Genomic DNA, 19,671 nt, shown 5'->3' with positions numbered 1-19,671 from the left:
GCCAGACTCCGTCTCAAAAAAAAAAAAAAGAAAAAAAATGTTGCTTTGCACTATACATGATAACAGAAACATTAATAAAGGGTTGGGGAAGTAAATGATGACATAGGGAATTCTATAATGACATAGATCTATATTTATTGATATGAAATGTTTATATTTTAAAATAAAAAAGGCTTTAAGAGTCTATGTGTCTTCATTTTTGAAAAATAAAAACATTATTTATATACAAGAACTAAAAAATAACTGGAAGAATATACATCAGAATTCTAAGTAGTAGTAATCTCTGAGTAGTAAAATTATTGTCAGTCTTTATTTTCTTCTTTACATTTATTAGTAAAATTATACTTTATACTTATTTTCTTCCTTATACTTACTGATGTTTCTAGAACTTTTAAAATTGAACACACTGTCCTCTCATTTAAAGCATATAAATAAAGTTGACTATAGTCTAAGAATCAGTAGGAAAAAAATTAGTTTAACTTTTAACTTTTTTACCATATTACATTAAAAAATAAACTGTGAAGGAAAAGCAGATATACTAAACATTTACAAATGAAATGCATCCCCCAGATGTTGACTAAAGACATCTATTAAAGCTGTACAATATAGTAGTTCTTAATCAGTTACATTTCTTGTATTCTAAATTTATGCTAAACCCAACAATGTTCCAAAGTTAGTACTTGCTTTCATCTTAGGCGCATTTAATATTTACTGTTTATTACTTGACACCAGTTAGATGCTCAGTGAGTTTAATTTTAATTTTAATTTTTCTTTTTTTGAGACGGAGTCTCGCTCTGTCACCCAGGCTGGAGTGTAGTGGCGCTATCTTGGCTCACTGCAAGCTCCGCCTCCTGGGTTCATGCCATTCTCCTGCCTCAGCCTCCTCAGTAGCTGGTACTACAGGCACCTGCCACCATGCCCGGCAAATTTTTTGTATTTTTAGTAGAGACGGGGTTTCACAATGTTATCCAGGATGGTCTCGATCTCCTGACCTCGTGATCTGCCCACCTCGGCCTCCCAAAGTGCTGGGATTACAGGAGTGAGCCACCACGCCCAGCCTGAGTTTAATTTTTATGTAAACATTTTAAATTACCTACCTTTTTTTTTTTTTTGAGACAGGGTCTCTTTCTGTCACCCAGGCTGGAGGCTAATAGTGCGATCTCAGCTCACTGCAACCTCCCCCTCCCTGGCTTAAGCAATCCTCCCACCTCAGTCTCCTGAGTAACTGGGACTACAGGCATGTGCCACCAGACCTGGCTAACTTTTCAATTTTTATAGAGACAGGGTCTTGCCATGTTGCCCAAGCTGGTCTCAAACTCCTGGGCTCAAGTGATCCACCTACCTTGGCCTCCTAAAGTGCTTATTACAGGTATAAGCCACCACTCCTGGCCCCTATCACTTTTGAAGAATCAAATTATTAGTAATTATTAGTAAATTGATAGGTGTAATCAGATAAAAATTTTAACATTATTTGAAATACATATGTTCCCCAACATTAAAGTTTTGTTTTTGTTGTTGTGTTGGTTTGATACTGTTTTCCTGACCCTTCTGGTCTCTGAGTCATATCAAAGTTTTACGCAGTCATCTTTCCTTTCTCTTCCCCTGTAGCTTTACTTTTATCTAAAACTACTTTATTAAAAAAGAAGTAAAGGTGGTAATGTTCATTTAAGTGCTGTAACTATTTTGATTCTGTTTTTATTTTAACATAGTACTTAAATTGTTTTCTTTTCCTCCCATCTGGCAAAATTATTTTTTTAGAAATCCCCAAGTGGAATTGTAGCTTTCTTTTTATACTGCCTATATTTGTAAGGCTAGGTTTGCTCAGGGTTTGCTTACAGACTTACTGCTAAAATGTACTATAATAGCCTCTTTCTTTTTCCCATTCCAATTTAAAATCACCTTCTTCCTGATTCTTGTTAGGAAGCTCTTTCAAAGTGTTTTCTAACAAACTGGGATCTCTTCCAAGTTCCTCCTTGAACAAAGTTACACTAATTGGTCTGTGGATTGTTCCATCAGCCTCATTAACACCATTATTAGTCTGCCGCTCATCTAAAATAACTGTTGATGATGGTGAATAAACATTTCCTAAATGGTCCATTATAGGAAGCAAATATAATTCTGGTTGAAGAGCCTAAAACATATAGGAAATTTTAAAAGTTAGTTTGTAATTAAAAGCAGTGCTGTAAGTTAAAAATTAGCATAAGTTTAAAATGTCACATTACATACATATGGAGGAGCAAATGATTTGAGTTTCAGTTCTGATTCCTGCTTTTCCTTCACCTAGAAATAAGTAATGAGAAAAAATTAAAACTGTTGCTACATTTTTTTCAATTATTTTTACCTCTACTTTTTTTGCAGAAGGCATGTATTTGTGGCAAATATAAAAATCAAATTTAAAAGCTAGTAACTACTGCTAGATTCTAGAAATGAAGAATATAATGTTACTTTTATTCACTGTATCAAACGTAAGTTCTATGTCATTTATTAATAATAACTATGCCTATCACTTACATGGACTTACTATGTCCCTGGCACTATTCTAAGTGCTTGACACTTAGTAAAGATTGTATACCTAGGAAATTTCCAGGTTGGGATTCAAAACCAGGTCATCTGACCCTAGAATCCAACTTAGTAAACTTTATTTTATTTCCTACATATTCAACCCATAGAGTTCATTTGTTATTTATTTATTTATTTATTTATTTAACAAATATTGGGGGACTGGGTGTGGTGGCTCACGCCTGTAATCCCAGCACTTTGGGAGGCCAAGGAGGGCAGATCACTTGAGGTCAGGAGTTCGAGGCCAGCCTGGCCAACATGGGGAAACCCCATCTCTACTAAAAATACAAAAATCATCCAGGTGTGGTGGCTCCCCCAATTACTCGGGAAGCTGAGGCAGAAGAATCGCTTGAACCTGGGAGGTGGAGGCTGCAGTGAGCTGAGAGTGCACCACTGCACTCCAGACTGGGCAACAGAGGGAAACTCTGTCTCAAAAACAAAACAAAACACAAATATTGAGGGCATACTATCTGTCAGGCAGTGTTCTACATGGTATGGATACAATGATAAATAAGGCAAAATCTCTGCTTTCATGGAGCTTATGGTCTACTTGGGAAAGCAGATATTAAATAACTAAATAAACCCAGTTTAGGATGGTGATACATGTTTTATGAAAAGAAAATAGAGTGATGTAATAAAGAGTAACTTGAAGAAACAATGTCTGAAAACTAGTTGGTCAGGGAAGGCCTTTCAGAAAAGATAAAACTTGAGCTAAGTCCTGAATTATGAAAAGAAACAGCCAGCTATCTGAAAATCAGGGAGAAATGATTTCTAGGCAAGTGCAACGACCAAAAATCAGAAATGAGTCTGCTATATTTGAGAACCAAAGGAATATTTTCATAGCTGAAGTATGAAACCAAGGAGAAAATGGTCATAGATGAAATTTGAGAGGCAGCTTGTTCCTTAGGCCCTCATTATCTCTTGCCTGAACCACTGTACAACTTTCTTACTGAAATTCTTGCCTCCTCACTTCAATCCATCCTTCTCAGTGAGGCCCAATTAATTTTACTGAAGACTCTGATCATGTCACTCTTAGTCAAAAACTCTGTGGTTTCAAGAAAAAAATCCAAACTACAAATCTGGCATTTGAGAACTTCAACAAACGACTTTATAACTTGCACCCCACTATTTCCTTTCATGTAGTCAATGCTCCACTAAAAACAGTGCCATTTATTATTTCTGAGTTGTCTGCATTTCTACTTCTGTGCTTATCCTATTTTCTCTGTTCAGAAAGCTTTTCTCACCCTTCATCTTTGCAAGAACAAATATTTTTCTTTTAGGATCCAAATTGAAATATTGCTTCTTCCTCAAAGTTTTCTACCTCCCCCTTCCCCTGCTGGAAGTAATCTCCTTTTCTTCTGAATATATAAAATATGATATTTTATTTATTTATTTTATGTATTTTAATCTTCATCACTACACTGAGCACTCTGAGGGCAAGATCTGGATCTAGTTCTTTTCTAGTTTTGTATATAGAAAAGATTAATAAATATTTGTTTAAAATAATAAAATATTACAAGGATTTTAGAAATTGACCTCAATTACTTAGAAAGTCCCTTCCAATCTGGGATTCTATGATTGATATTTTGTACATATACGTATCATGAAAAAGAACAAAAAATTATGAGAATTGTTACTTTTCTTCCCTGTTTGAGGAAAGCTAACTTACTGATCAGTAAATTAATATTAATATGCCAAAAGTTATACTAAATAGAATTCTGATGACCAAAACCTCTTCAAATTTAGCTACTGATCCCAAGAATCTCACACAGCAAATTATAGTAGTACTTTGGAAGAAAATGCCTATTTTTTCCATTATCATTCATGATTTAATTTGTTAAGTGAACATTTAAACACCTCTAGTGCAAAGCACCTTGTTAGGCACTGGTTATAAATACAATGGTGAATAAAATGAAGTCCCTCCCCACAAGGAACTATAATCTAATGGTAGAGTTAGATGTTAAGCAAATATTCACATAAACACATAATAATGATATAATCTGTTAATGAGAGTGAAATAAGAATATGCTGCATTTTAAAGAGTTTAAATATAGAAAATCTTAAGGAAATAAAATTTATATAAATATGAGAGACCAGAAACTTTGAGATCTGATGGCTTGTTAGATTTGAAACTTAAGCTAGGAATACTTTCTACTTATTCTGCCCACTAAGTCATAGAAACTACAAATAAGAGTGTTCAGTAAATAATAGTTGACACTAGTCAGGGATGGTGGCTCACACTTGTAATCCCAGCACTTTGGGAAGCTGAGGCAGGCAGATCACCTGAAGTCAGGAGTTCGAGACCAGCCTGCCCAACATGGTGAAACTCTGTCTTTACTAAAAATACAAAATTTAGCTGGGTGTGGTGTCACGCGCCTGTACTCCCAGCTACTCGGGAGGCAGAAGAATTGCTTGAACCTGGGAGGTGGAGGTTGCAATGAACCAAGATTGCACTACAGCACTCTAGCCAGGGCAACAGAGCAAGACTCCATCTAAAAAAAAAAAAAAAGTTGACACCAAAAAAATATGTTGGAGCCATATCATTTCCACATTAAATGAGTCTAGTTGTGGCGCAAGCAATGAGAACCCCATTTTTTTCCCCAGAACTCAAGTACTTGCTTAAAACACTTAAAAACTTTCATTTAAATTTAAGAACTTATATGATCACATTTTAAATTGGTATTTCTCTGCTTTGCAAGGAAATTCACACACACAAAACCCATCATTTTCATGCCCAATAACATGCCTATGCAACCTATCTTTGTTGATCTGTATGTTTAATGATATTTCCATTTCATTTTGATTGACATTACATATCTAATAATATCTTAAGAAGCTGAGTTGATAAGCATTTAAGAAATATAATTTGAGAAGGTATGGTCTTTCTCAATAAGAAAGAAAAAAAAGAAAACTTACCACAGCTAAATTATTTCCAATGCATTTCAGAAATAAAAATTTTTCTGCAATAGCATCTTCACCCAGGAATTCACCAAGATGCTCCCTCAGGGCTCGTAAAGTAAGTTGAGGAGATACTCTGAAATATCATAAAATTGCCTTATAATATAAAATGAAATAGATTTTGGATATACTAATGATTCAATAAGTTTAGTCAGCTATCTCAAACACAAAGGTTGATTTAATGTGTCAGATATAGCTTAACATATTATGTTTCTACACTGCTGGTATTTTGTAGGTCTTCCATAAATATCTCTTAAAATAAATAATTAGAAGTCTGCCTTTAAAATTATGCAAATAAACATTGTTTATAAATGTTTTGTACTGAAAAAGAAAATGACTGTCTCTTTGCTAATCTACTTCCAAATTTTATTGTTAAAATTTGCTGTGGAATAGATGTACTTTTATATATACATTAATGAATGATTTAGCCACAGATATTTATTTTGGAAGTTTGGTAGCAGTAGCTAGTGCTTAAAAATTTTTTTAATAATCTAACACTGTCAGATTCCACATCTTTGTTTATTAGGGATACGTTGCTCCTGAATACCTAAAATTTAAAGCCATCACTTATGCTATCATCTGAGCTCTTATTTTTCTAGGACCTTATGAGAAATATCAGATAATTCATTCAATCAACATATATTTGTTGAGCATCTATTATGTGTCAGACATTGTTCCAAGGGATGGGAATATGGCAGTCAACAAAACAAAAATCTCTGCCCTTATGGACTTTATAATCCAGTGGTGGGATAGAAAAATTAATGAAGTAAATAAGTAAAATAATGTAATCTATAAGACACTACTAAGTACTACAGAGAAAAATAAGGCAGGGAAGGGAGAAAGGGACTGTACAAATGATTTAAAATACAATGATTAGAGAATATCCACACAAAAAGGTAATATGTGAGTAAAGACCTGAAGGAAATGGGAGAGCATATGGTTAGGGCAGAAATCTCATTCTAGACAAAAGGAACAGAAAGTAGAAGGGTCCTGGGGTAGGGCTATGTGTTACAGAACAGAAAGGAGGCTGATGTGGTTGAAGAAAGTGATGATGAAGATTAGGAAGAGAGGTGTGCTAAAGGGGTAACAACAGGCAGTTAGATCACATAGTGTTATGTGTCTTTTTGTGAATGTGAAAATACACATCTACATACATATAAACACATGTTCTTTGTTTATATTTTTAAACAGTTTAGAGAAAGAGGCATTGTAGATATATTGCTTTAACTACTATTCTCAGATCTTCAGATCTTCAGCAGTCCTTCTTTCCTTCCTTCCTTCCTTCCTTCCTTCCTTCCTTCCTTCCTTCCTTCCTTCCTTCCTTTCTTCCTTCCTCTTTCTCTCTCCCTCTTTCTCTTTCCCTCTTTCCCTCTCTCTCTCTCTTTTTTTTTTTTTTGGCAGAGTCTCACTCTGTTGCCCAGACCAGAGTGCAGTGGTGCAATCATGGCTCACTGCAGCCTTGACTTCTGGGCCTCAAAGCAATCCTCCCACTTTAGCCTCTTGAGTAGTTTAGCAGATTTTTAATTTTAGATAACTTCTCTCTTAATTCACTTTGTGTATGACCATAATAATACACAGGTTATATACTGTTTTCTGGGTGGTAGTATTATGGCCAAGTGAGCTATTCTTACAGAACTAATTTAACTGTTACATAGCACTACATATTGATAGTATTAAGTCAGGAAATGGATCTATCACGTGGACAAAATATTTTTCACTTATACTTTTAAATTTCCAAAAGCATTTTCTCTGAAGAAAGAAAGATTCTTCTTTCAGGCATATTGTTACATGACTACACAACACTTGCCTTAGAAATCCAGCTGAAATGAATTTGTTAACAACTTCTGTTGAAATGGTATTTAGCTTATAGTTCCATGATCCTTCAGGGACATAAAAAACATGAAGTTCCACCAACTGAATAAATTGAGAAGAACATCGGTTAAAATACTTTTAAAGTGAAAAAAAATCAACTGATGTTCTATAGAATTAAGTTTAATAAACACAACAGAAAAAAATGGAATACATATATCCCTATGAACAAACAAAAAACAAAATGAACTAAAAATTTGTTCTTAAGTTGGCCACTTGGCATTTGGAGTACATTTTCCCTTGGCAACAATGTTATAGATGTGGCTATGAGATTATCTCAACATCTTTGGCATATGGTGTTTTTTCTGTGGTCTGCAGTAAGAATCCTAGGGCACCAAGACTAGTTTTCTTAACATCAACCTTTACCTCACCTCACTTGCCACCTACTCAGTTCCACTGGGTGAACTTGTGGAATCTTTATCCTTTGTATATTTTCTCCCTATTACAGTTCTGATGATTGCTAGCCCTCAGCACCTGCAAAAGGTTTAATACTGTGGTTTGGGGAATGTACTTATTCCCCAGAATTCCAGGAAGAACCTATTCCTGACCAATGAGAAAGGAACGATTGTTCTTACATTGGGCATGTCTGTGTGTCTGTGCTTCTATGTAAGTATCCACTTTTCCACTGATGTTTTGTTATGACCTTGATTAGAGTCCTTCTATTTAAAAAAAATTCATATAACCAAAACAGAAACAGAACGATTGCAAATGTAGTCTTATCTTTTAATCAAATTAAGTTTGATACTCCCTGCATATTAAAAGTCAAAGCATTTCAATGAATATTCTTGAATGCAATATTAAATATCTGAGAAACCTTTAAAAGTTTGAATATGGCCTACTGTTTTCTTTTTTTTTCTTTTTTTTTTTGATTTTACTTTTGCTTTGTGGCCTACTGTTAATATTAGTAATTTTATAGGAGATAAAATGGTTCTTGAGCATAAGGTTTTCTTCAAGTTGTTTTATAAATCAAGAAAATTACTTCTATGCTTTTGATGATGAAATATTAACTAAAAATTTAAAATGTTTGTATACATCTGATAGTGAAGTTTTCTGTATGTTGCATTTTGAACACTAGAGCACTTAAAAGATTATCCCCTCACTATACTATTGAATATTTGCAAAACCTTAAGAATTTGAAGTAAATATGACCTTATCTTTATATAAATATATTAATATTTTACAGGGGGAAACTCTCTTGAACTAAATATTTATATACATGTTTCTTAAAAAATACATTTTAATGTTTTTTTCCAGAACAATAAAGTAGTTGAAAAAATATTTTAAAATTTTAAAGTACATATTAAATCTGACAATATTATTTTAAGGTTAAATATTCTATTTACACTCACACCCTGATTTATTATAATCTTACTTTCCTGGCTTTAATGGAAGCTGTTCATCAATAATATTTTCATTAAAACCATTAGCTGTTTTAAAAATACATTACAAGGTGTATATATATATATATATACACATATATATATGGGGGCATATACTTTTCTTTTGCCCCAGGTTTCAAAATGATTAGGGATGGCACTGTTGGATTCTGTCTCTTATTTAAAATATTGGTATCTTGTTCATCATGGATTTTTTTTGCATTAATTTTACTAAAACAATTTTTTGGTAGCCCCTTAAATTTTTCATCTATGGCAAGTACCTCATTTGCCTCAGACTAGTCCTGGCTTTGTGAGAAATACAGCCAATAAACAATAAATACTGCCTTCTAAGAAGTAAAATTTAAAAAAAGTTTTTTAAATTAAAAAAACAATAAACACAAAACACTAATAGATAATATAGATATTATAAAGTGGTAGCTACTCGGAAAAAATAAGTAGGGTGGGGTAAAGAAGAATGGGAAGATATGGGATGGAGAAGTTTTCAGTTTTAAATAGTCAGGATAGGTCTCATGGAAGAGGTGATATCGGAGTAAAGACCTAAGGGAAAAGAAGGAATTAGCCAAGTGAAGATCTAGATGGAAAGAGTTTCAGAAAGAGATAAAATAAAGGTATTAAGGTGAGAGCATATCAGTATGATTGAAGCAGAGAGAGTAGGGGAGAGAGTAGTAGAAGATAAGTTCAGAAAAATAAGGAGGTAGAGGGGAAACATATAGCGCCTTCTGAGCCATTTTCACCTACAAAATGGGAAGCTAATGCATGGTTTTAAGAGAAACATTAAGATCTGACATATATTTTTATTTAATAGGAAAAATTTTAAACATACATATAAATAGAGTAATTCTCTCTCTCCGAATAAAATATTCAAAGTAAATCAGACATCGCAACACTATATCCCTAAATTATTTGGCATCCATATTCTAAAATAAGAACCTCTGTAACATAATCACAGTTTCATTTTCACATCTAAAAAATTAAAATTCCTTAATGTCAATTAATATCCAGTCCATATTTAAATTTTCCCAATTGTCCTTGAAATATTTTCTTAACCTGGAATTCAAACAAAGATCACACAATGCATTTGGTTGTTATGTCTTTTAAAACTTTCATCTTGAAGAGCTCCCAAACCTATTTTTTGCTTTTATTTTAACATGGCATTGACTTTTTAAAAGATACTGAGCCAGTTGTCTTATAGAATGTTCTACATTCTGAATATACTTCATTATCTCTAAGGTGTCATTTAACTTGTTTCTCCAACCTCTCTTATCTCCTGTAAACAGTTAACTATACAGCCTTCAAGTGACACAGGGGCAATAATATTTTATAACTGGTGTCCTGTATTTTATATTGCATTATATCAGGATATACATAATGCTTTACTTAATTAGTTGAGTGATGGGGATCATAGCTAGAACAGACTATAAGAGGCAAGAAAAGGGAACTTGTTATGAAGCTACTGGAATAATTAGAGTGTGAGACAATGGTGACTCATGTGCTAGCAGTAAAGGTTATTAAAAAGCAGTCAGATTTTGTATGTATTTAAAAGTTAGAGTCAATCAATTGGAAGTGGAGTTTAAGAGTCAAGTAGAAGAGTCAGAGTCAATCTATTGGAAGTGGAGTTTGAAAGAAGAGTCAAGTAGAAGACTCAAGTATGCAAGAAGAATCAAGTATGACTCCAAGGCATTTGGCCTCAGATACTGAAAGGATAGATTTAACCTTTCAGTATCTGAAATGGCAAAAGTCATGGGTAGTGCAAGTTTTAGGGAAGGGAAAAAAAATCCAGTTTCAGACATATTAAGATGAGATATCTATTGGCCATCCAAGTGGAGATGTCAGTTAGTCAGCTGAATATAGGCCTATGTGAATCTGGAATTTGGGAAAGAGAACTGAGATAAAGCTATAAATTTGGAAATCCTTGGCATAAAGTTGGTATTTAAATCTATTAGACTAGATGAGATCACCAAGGAATGAGTGTAGGCAGAGAAGAGAACAAAGAGCTGAACCCTGATGTATTTCAAAATTAAGAGGTCAGTAAGAAGATGAAGGCCCAGTAAAGATGACTGAGAATGAACAACCAGGGAGGTAAGAAGAAAACAAACATAAAAGAGCTGAACCTTGATGTATTCACAAATTAAGAGGTCAGGAGGAAGATGAAGGCCCAGTAAAGATGACTGAGAATGAACAACCAGGGAGGTAAGAAGAAAACAAACATAATATGTATGCTAGAAGCCTAGTGAAGCCTATGTCAAGGAAGAGAAAGTGATTAATGGTGTCAGCTGTTATGCACACATAGATCAAGAATGTTTAGGATCAGAATTAACCAACAGATTTAGTAATGAAAGGGTGAATTTAATGAGAACAGTTTTGGTGGAATAATGGAGATGAAATCTTGATTGCACTTGGTTTAAGAGAAAATAGAGAGAAGGTATTGGGGGTCTAAGATGGTATGACATACTTGTTTAGAAGAGTGAAAGAGTGAATTAATGAGTCGCAGATAGTAAGACTGCCCACCAGAAAAGATTCCATTTGAAATTCATGGTCATGAATTTAAAGTGAGAATGGTACTTATGATGGTATACATTTTTTTGTCTAGCCATGTTCAGCTGCTCAGGTGTAGGTACAGAACAGGTGGAGAAAAGCATTAACCACATTTGTTGTTTTGCCAAGCAGCACAATGAAGTGACAGAGGGGCAAGGCGTCAAAAGTATGTGCAAAGGAGTGATCATGACTGCTCTATGGAACTTAAGCTAGATATGGAGGATACCACCTTCAACCATACAATTGAGAAATAGTAAAAAAGGTGATAGAATCAATGCATTGGGGATCCCAATATGGTTGGGGTAGAGGAAGTGAGCTAGCGACACGAGAAGTGTAACCAGGCAATGGGATATATGAAGTTGGGATCATGGTGGAGTCAATATCTAATACTTTATATAATTTATGTTTTTGCTTTTATAAAACTTTTCAAAAACAATGATAAGCAAGTCTTTCTTATATTTTAGTATAAAAAGATTTTCTTACCTCTGATGAGGAAGGTCGACTTGGATTGAGCGACATATTTACTAATGTCTGAATGGGATAATTATCAATTGGAATTTTGTTTCTTTTTTTATCTTTCTTCATTTGAGTGGTATTAAATAAAAATTGTAATAGTTTTTTTTGGCTTAAGATAGCATTCCACTCATTTCTGGTCTCTGATTTGTTCAAGAAATAAAAGGAAAACACAAAACATTAAATAAACTAAAATGAAAACTTAGAAATATATATAATCTTTATTATTCTAACTCTAAAGGACATATTACTAGTAAATAGGACTGTGTAATGAAATGAGTATAAATCTATACAACTAAGTAACGTGACAAATTACATTATAATGGACTTGTGACCAGGACATACTTTACTATTCTAAATAATTCATCTTTTCTTGGTCAAAAATTAAGGTTAAATAGATAGCATTTTACATGAAGTAGAAATACACATTTGGAAGTAGAAAGACAGAATTTATGATACTTGGTTAGGATCAACGACAAATTCTAAGCATGCCTAAAGTTTTAATTAGCCTCTGGGCTAGTTAAAATGGCTATAGAATGATGAAAACTGTTTTACCATATACATTCTTCCTGGGTTTTGATGCCTCAATAATAAAAAACATGAACAATCATTCCAGGTGAAAATGCCAGTCTTTATATATATCAGGCTTCATTTGTGTATTATTTCCTGTGTTTTTCCTCAGGATTTATGGCAGTTTACAAGAATGTATGATACAATTAAAAATATATAATGTACATAAGAAAAAATAAAAAATAAGGTAGCTGAATTATTACTCTAAAAGGAATTATCAAAGCAGGATAATCCTTAAGGATACACTAATCATATCAACACAAGAGCTGAAGCTTTTCCAGATTTCAAAGCATTGCTCTTCCTTGATTTATGTTAAAATAAGGATTTATCTCCAACAAAACTTAAAATTCCTCTGATCTGGTACTGATTGTAGCTCTACAAAACCCTAACAAGTACCACTAATTGTTTTAATGGTATCAAAATTAAAAGATTATCTCCTGAAATATAGCATCTCCTTAAATTAGTTTTACATATTACTTTCCATATTTCTTATAATAATTAAAACTTAGAATGTGATTTGTCATTTTGACCATGTCAAACGCTATTTTAAGTACACATTAGTACTTTAAGAAAGTATTTATATATCTATACAAAAACTCTGTATGCCACTGTATTAATATTAGCCTCTATTATGAACCTAAGTGAAAGATGACTCAGATACATATATGGTCACTTCATTATTAGATAATAATTAGTTAATAATCTATAATAATTATAGTATAAAGACATTCATTGATTCACTGGTATGCAAGTTAGTAGGCTAAAAGTTTTAATTTGTTACATATTAAAATTTGATATTTTAATTCAGAATAATTTTTTTTTCTTTTTTTTTGAGACAGAGTCTTCCTGTGTCACCCAGGCTGGAGTGCAGTGGCGCACTCTTGGCTCACTGCAGCCTCTGCCTCCCAGGTTCAAGTGATTCTCCTGCCTCAGCTTCCCAAGTAGCTGAGATGACAGTCGTGTGCCACCACTTCCAGTTAATTTTTGCATTTTTAATAGAGACAGGTTTTCACCATGTTGGCCAGGCAGGTCTCGAACTCCTGATCTCAAGTGATCTGCCCGTCTCGGCCTCCGGAAGTGCTGGGATTACGGGCATGAGCCACCAATGTGCCCATCCCAGAACAAATTTTTAATTAAACAAACTCAAGATAGATCAGTCAAGACCTGCTTTATTGTTGTCCTGAGGTAAACCTATACAGGACCCCACTATACATGTTGAGTATCCATAATTTTAAAATCTGAAATCTGGAATGCTCCAAAATCTGAAACTTTTTGAATGATGACATAATGCTCCAAAGAAATGCTCATTGGAGCATTTTGGACTTTGGATTAGGATTGTTTAACCGACATAATGCAAATATCCCAAAATTTGAAAAAATCTGAAATCTGAAACATTTCTGACACCAAACGTTTTGGATAAGGGATACTCAACCTATAGTATCCCTTCTAAAGTAATGGCAAAGAAGCCATGTTTGGGATTTTAAGAACTCCCTTTATCATTTCTGATGTGACCAATGCTGGAGACCAAATCCTGGGCTGACCAGAAACAAACAAAATGTTCTGCTGTAAAAAGATGAGCCCTTGGGAATTAGACCTGGGAAAAGAGCTCAAGATTCAAGCGTTAGTAGACATTACTAAGACGAATATAGAAAAGAGAGCCGGGTGTGGTGGCTCATGCCTATAATCCCAGCACTTTGGGAGGCCAAGAGGGGCGGATTGCCTGAGGTCAGGAATTTGAGACCAGTCTGGCCAACATGGTGAAACCCTGTCTCTACATAAAAAAAAAAAAAAAAAAAAAAAAAATAAAAATATATAATAAAATAGTATATTAGCTGGGCGGTGGCATGCGCCTGTATCCCATCTACTCCAGAGGCTGAGGCAGGGGAATTGCTTGACCAGGGAAGGGTTGCAGTGAGCCAAGATCGTGCCATTGCACTCTAAACCTGGGCGACAGAGGTGACCCCATTCAAAAAAAAAAAAAAAGAAATACAGAAAAGCCCATGAGGCAAGTATCATAGTATCACAGCCATGAGGCAAGCCTATGTACGGGAAAAGCTATACTTTATCTATAAAGAGATAGAAAAAAAGATAAAGCATAGAAAAAATTGACTGAGTTAACTGGTAGTGGAGAATGCAAACTTGAGAAGTAAACATAGCGATTCATGTTATAACTAAGCACTAGAGAGGAATCAAGAAGTCTTGGGGCTGAAGTATTAGCCTTGGATCTACTTCCAGTTTGGCTTATTATAGCGTGGACCAGTTTCTGTTTCGGGATTTTACAAGGGATATGTGCCTCCACTGCTGCTCTACTATGTTGATCTTTACAAATAATCCTCCATTGCTTGTGCTAACTTGAGTAAGCCTTGCTATTGAAACTACAAGAGCTAATTAAAACCTTTAGGCATGCTTGGCTGGCGCGGTGGCTCACGGCCTTGTAATCCCAGTACTTTTGGAGGCCCGAACAGCCAGATCACCTGGTCCCGGAGTTCGAGACCAGCCTGACCCAACATGGAGAAAAACCCATTCTCTACTAAAAATACAAAATTAGCTGAGCGTGGTGGCGCATGTCGTAATCTCAGCTACTCACAGAGACGAGGCAGGAGAATCGCTTGAACCCGGGAGACAGAGGTTGCATGAGTCCGAGATTGCACCATTGGCACTACTAGCCTGGGCAACAAGACGAAAATCTGTAACAACAAAAAACAAAACAAAACCAAAAAACTTAGTCATGCTTAGAATTTGTAGTTGATCCTAACCAAATCATATACTAAATCCTAACATATAATATGTGGGATTTTCACATTTTTTACCTGTTACTAATTAGCTAATGAACAAAATGATGCCAACAATTCAAATGAAAGGAGACTGGTATCTCAATAACCGAAAATAAAGTGACTATTAAGTTCCTGTCTAATCTTTCATTTACTGCATAATTTTGCTTTACAACTCTACTGCCAGGAATGGAAAATCAATTTTATCTTGCATGCTAATTCCCATCAACTGGTACTGACTATCTAGAAGTGAATTACTAAGTAGGATCCCAAGGCTACATCTCAGAATTACCATAGTCAACTATGGGTTTGAGAAGGAGTAACTCTTGGTGGATGTATAACCTATCTGCCATCTCTGATCTAGTCCCTCCTTTCAAAATATCTACCCATCGTGTTTTCTCTGCACTTTTCCAAAATGATTTTCAGTGTCAGTAGCAGAGCTGAAAATCAAGGTTAAGAACTTCTGATACTTATTCAGTTTCTAGAAATAAGGATTCTAGTAATTTTTATTTCCTGTTTGATAATACGGCATACAAAGATTGCTCGACGTACTTTAGAAAATCCTAAATGCTGACATGGGCTATGTTTAAATATATCAATAAAGTAGAATCTCACACAAGGTAATCAGATTGATTGGGAGCCAGAAAAGCAGATTTCTGGTCCCTCATAACCTATAAAACCATTCACTGGTCGGAGTGTCAGTTTCTTAGTGGTAAGTGACTTGAGCTCTTCAAAATCCTTTGCAGCTCTAAAATGTTTTGATTACTTGATTGCTCAGGGAATGCAACAAGTGAAAGGGAAACTTACATTCTGGAATAAAAAAATCAGAATACAGTTAACTTTATGACAGATGATGGGAGTATTTTTTCACATAATTCCTGATTCTTAAATCACCAAGGCATGAAGTCTATCTGATCAGGATAGATTCAGGTTATGTATATGTCCTGGGAGTTCTGCTTTATTTGGTTCCTGGTTAAGCTGTAAATAAAATTCTAATCAATTTAAAGGGTAACCTGTCTTAGGTAAATAGATTAAAATGCCTGAAATGAGGCCGGGTGCGGTGGCTCATGCCTATAATCCGAGGGCTTTGGGAGGCTGAGGCGGGTGGATCACCTGAGGTCAGGAGTTTGAGACCAGCCTGACCCACATGGTGAACTCCGTCTCTAGTAAAAACACAAAATTAGTTGGGCATGGTGGCGCATGCCTGTAATCTCAGCTACTCGGGAGGCTGAGGCAGGAAACTTGCTTGAACCCAGGAGGCAGAGGTTGCGGTGAGCTGAAACGCCATTGCACTCTAGCCTAGGCAACAACAGCAAAACTCCATCTCGGAAAAAAAAAAAAAGAAAAAACAAAAAAAGCCTGAAATGCCTGAGGGCACTCCAGAATCCACAAGCATTTATAGTAGTTAGACTTGTGGAACCAATTGAGGAATGAGGTTTGTTTTCTAGACAGGTCCTAGTGTAGACAAAATGGCATTCTTGTCTTGATTTGAAACCTTCTCAGGATATATAAGGACATTTTAGAGTGGGGGAGGGTCTCCCAGAGAGTAACAGAATGATATAGGGTTAGAATCTATGTTGGAAAAGGAATTATAGAGTTAGGTTTCTTTTACTTTGTAATTTTTATGGGCATGTAGTAGGTGTATATATTTATGAGTACACGAAATATTTTGATACAGGCATACAACGTGTGAAAATCACATCAGGGTAAACAGGGTATCTATGACCTCAAGCATTTATCCTTTCTTTGTGTTACAAAAAATCAAAGTATACTCTTATTTTAAAATGTATAATTATTGTTAACTATAATCACCCTTTTGTGCTATCAAATACTAGATTTTATTCACTTTATCTAACTTAATATTTCTGTACCCATTAACCATCTCCAGTTCCCAACCTACTACTCTTCCCAGCCTCTGGTAACCATCATTCTACTATCTCCATGAGTTCAATTGTTTTATGTTTTACTGCCAAATAAGTGAGAATATGTGAAGTTTGTGTTTCTGCACCTGGTTTTTTCACTTAACATAATGACCTCCAGTTCTATCCATGTGGTTGCAAATGAGATAATCTCATTCTTTTTTATGGCAGAATGGTACTCCATTGTTTATTTGTACCACATTTTCTTTACTCATTCATCTGTTGATAGACACTTAGGCTGCTTTTAAATCTTGGCTATTGTGAATAGTGCTGCAGTAAACAAGGGAGTGCAGATACCTCGATATACTGGTTTCTTTTCTTTTGGGTCTATAGCTAGCGGTGGGATTCCTGGGACATACTGAAGCTCTATTTTTAGTTTTTTTGAGAAACCTCCAAGTTGGTCTCCATAGTGGTGGTACTAATTTACATTCTCACCAACAGTGTACAAGGGTTCCCTTTTCTCCATATCCTCACCAGCATTTGTTATTGTCTATCTTTTGCATAAAAGCCACTTTGAGGAGAGATGATATTTCATTGTAGTTTTGATTTGCATTTCTCCTGATGATCAGTGATGTTGGAACACCTTTTCATATACCTGTTCGCCATTTGTAAGTCTTCTTTTGAAAAGTGTTTATTCAGCATTTTTGCCCATTTTTAAAGTGGATTATTAGATTTTTTTTCCTATATAGTTGAGCTCCTTATATATTCTGGTTATAAATCCTTTATCAGATGAATAGTTTGCAAATATTTCTTCCCATTCTGTGACTTGTCTCTTCACTTTGCTGATTGTTTCCTTTGTAGTGCAGAAGGTTTTCATTTTTATTTTTTATTTTTCTGAGACAGGGCTTCTCTGTTGCCCATGCTGGAATGCAGCGGCATGATCATAGCTCACTGCAGCCTTGACCTCTGCGGGTTACCAAGTAGCTGGGATCACAGGTACATGCCACCATGCCCAGCTACTTTTTGTATTTTTGTAAAGATGCGGTTTTGGCTTTGCCATGTTGCCCAGGCTGTTATCAAACTCCTGGGTTCAAGCAACCCACCTGTTTCAGCCTCTCAAAGTGCTGGGATTACAAGCATAAGCCACCATGCCTGGTCCTGTGCAGGTTTTTAACTTGATGTAATCCCATTTGTTCATTTTTGCTTTGGTTGCCTGTGCTTGTAGGGCATTATTCAAAAAATCTTTACCCAATCCAATGTACTGGAAAGTTTCTCCAATGTTTTCTTTTCCTTTTTTGAGAGCTGGAGTCTCACTCTGTCGCCCAGGCTGGAGTGCAATGGCATGATCTCAGCTTACTGCAATCTCTGCCTCCCGGATTCAAGTGATTCTCTTGCCTCAGCTTCCCAAGTAGCTGCGACTACAGGCGTGCGCCACTCTGCCCAGCTAATTTTTGTATTCTTAGTAGAGACAGGGTTTCACTATATGTTGGTCAGGCTGGCCTGAAACTCCTGACCTCAAGTGATCCATCTGCCTTGGCCTCCCAAAGTGCTGGGATTACAGGTGTGAGCCACCATGCCCCACCCCCAATGTTTTCTTATAATAGTTTCATGGTTTGAGGTCTTAGATTTAAGTCTTTAACCCATTTTGATTTGATTTTGGTATATGAGGAGAGAGATCCAGTTTCATTCTTCTAATATGGATATTCAGTTTTCCCAGCACCATTTATTGAAGGGACTGTCCTTTCTCCAATGTATGTTCTTGGCACCTTTGTAAAAAACGAGTTCATTGCAGGTGAATGAATTTGTTTCTGGGTTCTCTAGTCTGTTCTACTAGTCTGTGTGTCTGTTTTTATGCCAGTTACCATGCTGTTTTGGTTACTATAGCTCTGTTGTGTAATTTGAGGTCAGGTAACATGATTCCTCCATTTTTATTTTTTGCTCAGGGTAACTTTGGTGACTCTGGGTCTTTTACGGTTCTGTGTAAGTTTTACGATTTTTAAAAATACTTCTGTGAAGAATGTCATGGGTATTTTGATAGAGATTGCATTGAATCTGTAGATTGCTTTGGGTATTAGAGACATTTTAACTATATTGAATCTTCCAATACATGAACATGGAGTATTTATGGTTTTCATTGTAGAGATCTTTAACTTCCTTGGTTACTTCCTAAGTATTTTATTTGCAGCTACTGTATATATTTTTTTCTCCAAACTTCAATTTCCTTAGCCATTATAAAAACAGTATAAGCTCATTCTTTCAGAAAGAAGTCAGAATTGTGAAATCCCCCTTTGAAGAGATTCAGTTTTTAGTTAAACTACAAAGTAAGGCATGTGAATCTTATTTATTCAAATTCTGAATTTAGACCTAGTGAACTAAAGAACTTAGGGTATTAATTGAATAAGGTGAAGATCTCAGGTAAATTTAAACTGACAGTGCTCTGCTGACAAAACATAAAATGACAGATTACTTGGTTGTCTTTTCTTGCCATTTATTTCTACAAGAATCTTCTTGGTGACAAATTGTTTTTACAACAGGCCAGTCTTCAACCAACTGAACGGTGAGCATCTATGTCTGTACAGTTAGTAACATGTTTGAAATGTTTTAGATCATTGCGGAAGGTCAAAGGACATCTCCTAAACA

General features: G+C 35.2%; 1 protein-coding gene across 4 annotated transcripts in view; it reads right to left on the bottom strand.

The window, feature by feature from the left end:
* SPATA1 (spermatogenesis associated 1) overlaps nucleotides 1-19,671 on the bottom strand; it is a 59,908-nt gene that overhangs the window by 38,136 nt on the left and 2,101 nt on the right. For all 4 annotated transcript variants that reach the window (XM_017869119.1, XM_017869120.1, XM_017869118.1 and 1 more), the window contains exons 2-6: nucleotides 11,802-11,974; nucleotides 7,325-7,431; nucleotides 5,476-5,593; nucleotides 2,227-2,280; nucleotides 1,900-2,131 (exon numbers count right to left, since the gene is read on the bottom strand). In XM_017869119.1, coding sequence (XP_017724608.1) covers nucleotides 1,900-2,131; nucleotides 2,227-2,280; nucleotides 5,476-5,593; nucleotides 7,325-7,431; nucleotides 11,802-11,903 — 613 coding nt within the window. In that variant the 5' untranslated portion in view covers nucleotides 11,904-11,974. The remainder of the gene's footprint in view (nucleotides 1-1,899; nucleotides 2,132-2,226; nucleotides 2,281-5,475; nucleotides 5,594-7,324; nucleotides 7,432-11,801; nucleotides 11,975-19,671) is intronic.

This window comes from Rhinopithecus bieti, unplaced genomic scaffold (assembly GCF_001698545.2).
Source record: "Rhinopithecus bieti isolate Rb0 unplaced genomic scaffold, ASM169854v2 scaffold_4600, whole genome shotgun sequence".
Classification (NCBI taxonomy): domain Eukaryota; kingdom Metazoa; phylum Chordata; class Mammalia; order Primates; family Cercopithecidae; genus Rhinopithecus; species Rhinopithecus bieti.
This window is presented reverse-complemented; position numbering and strand designations above follow the sequence as displayed.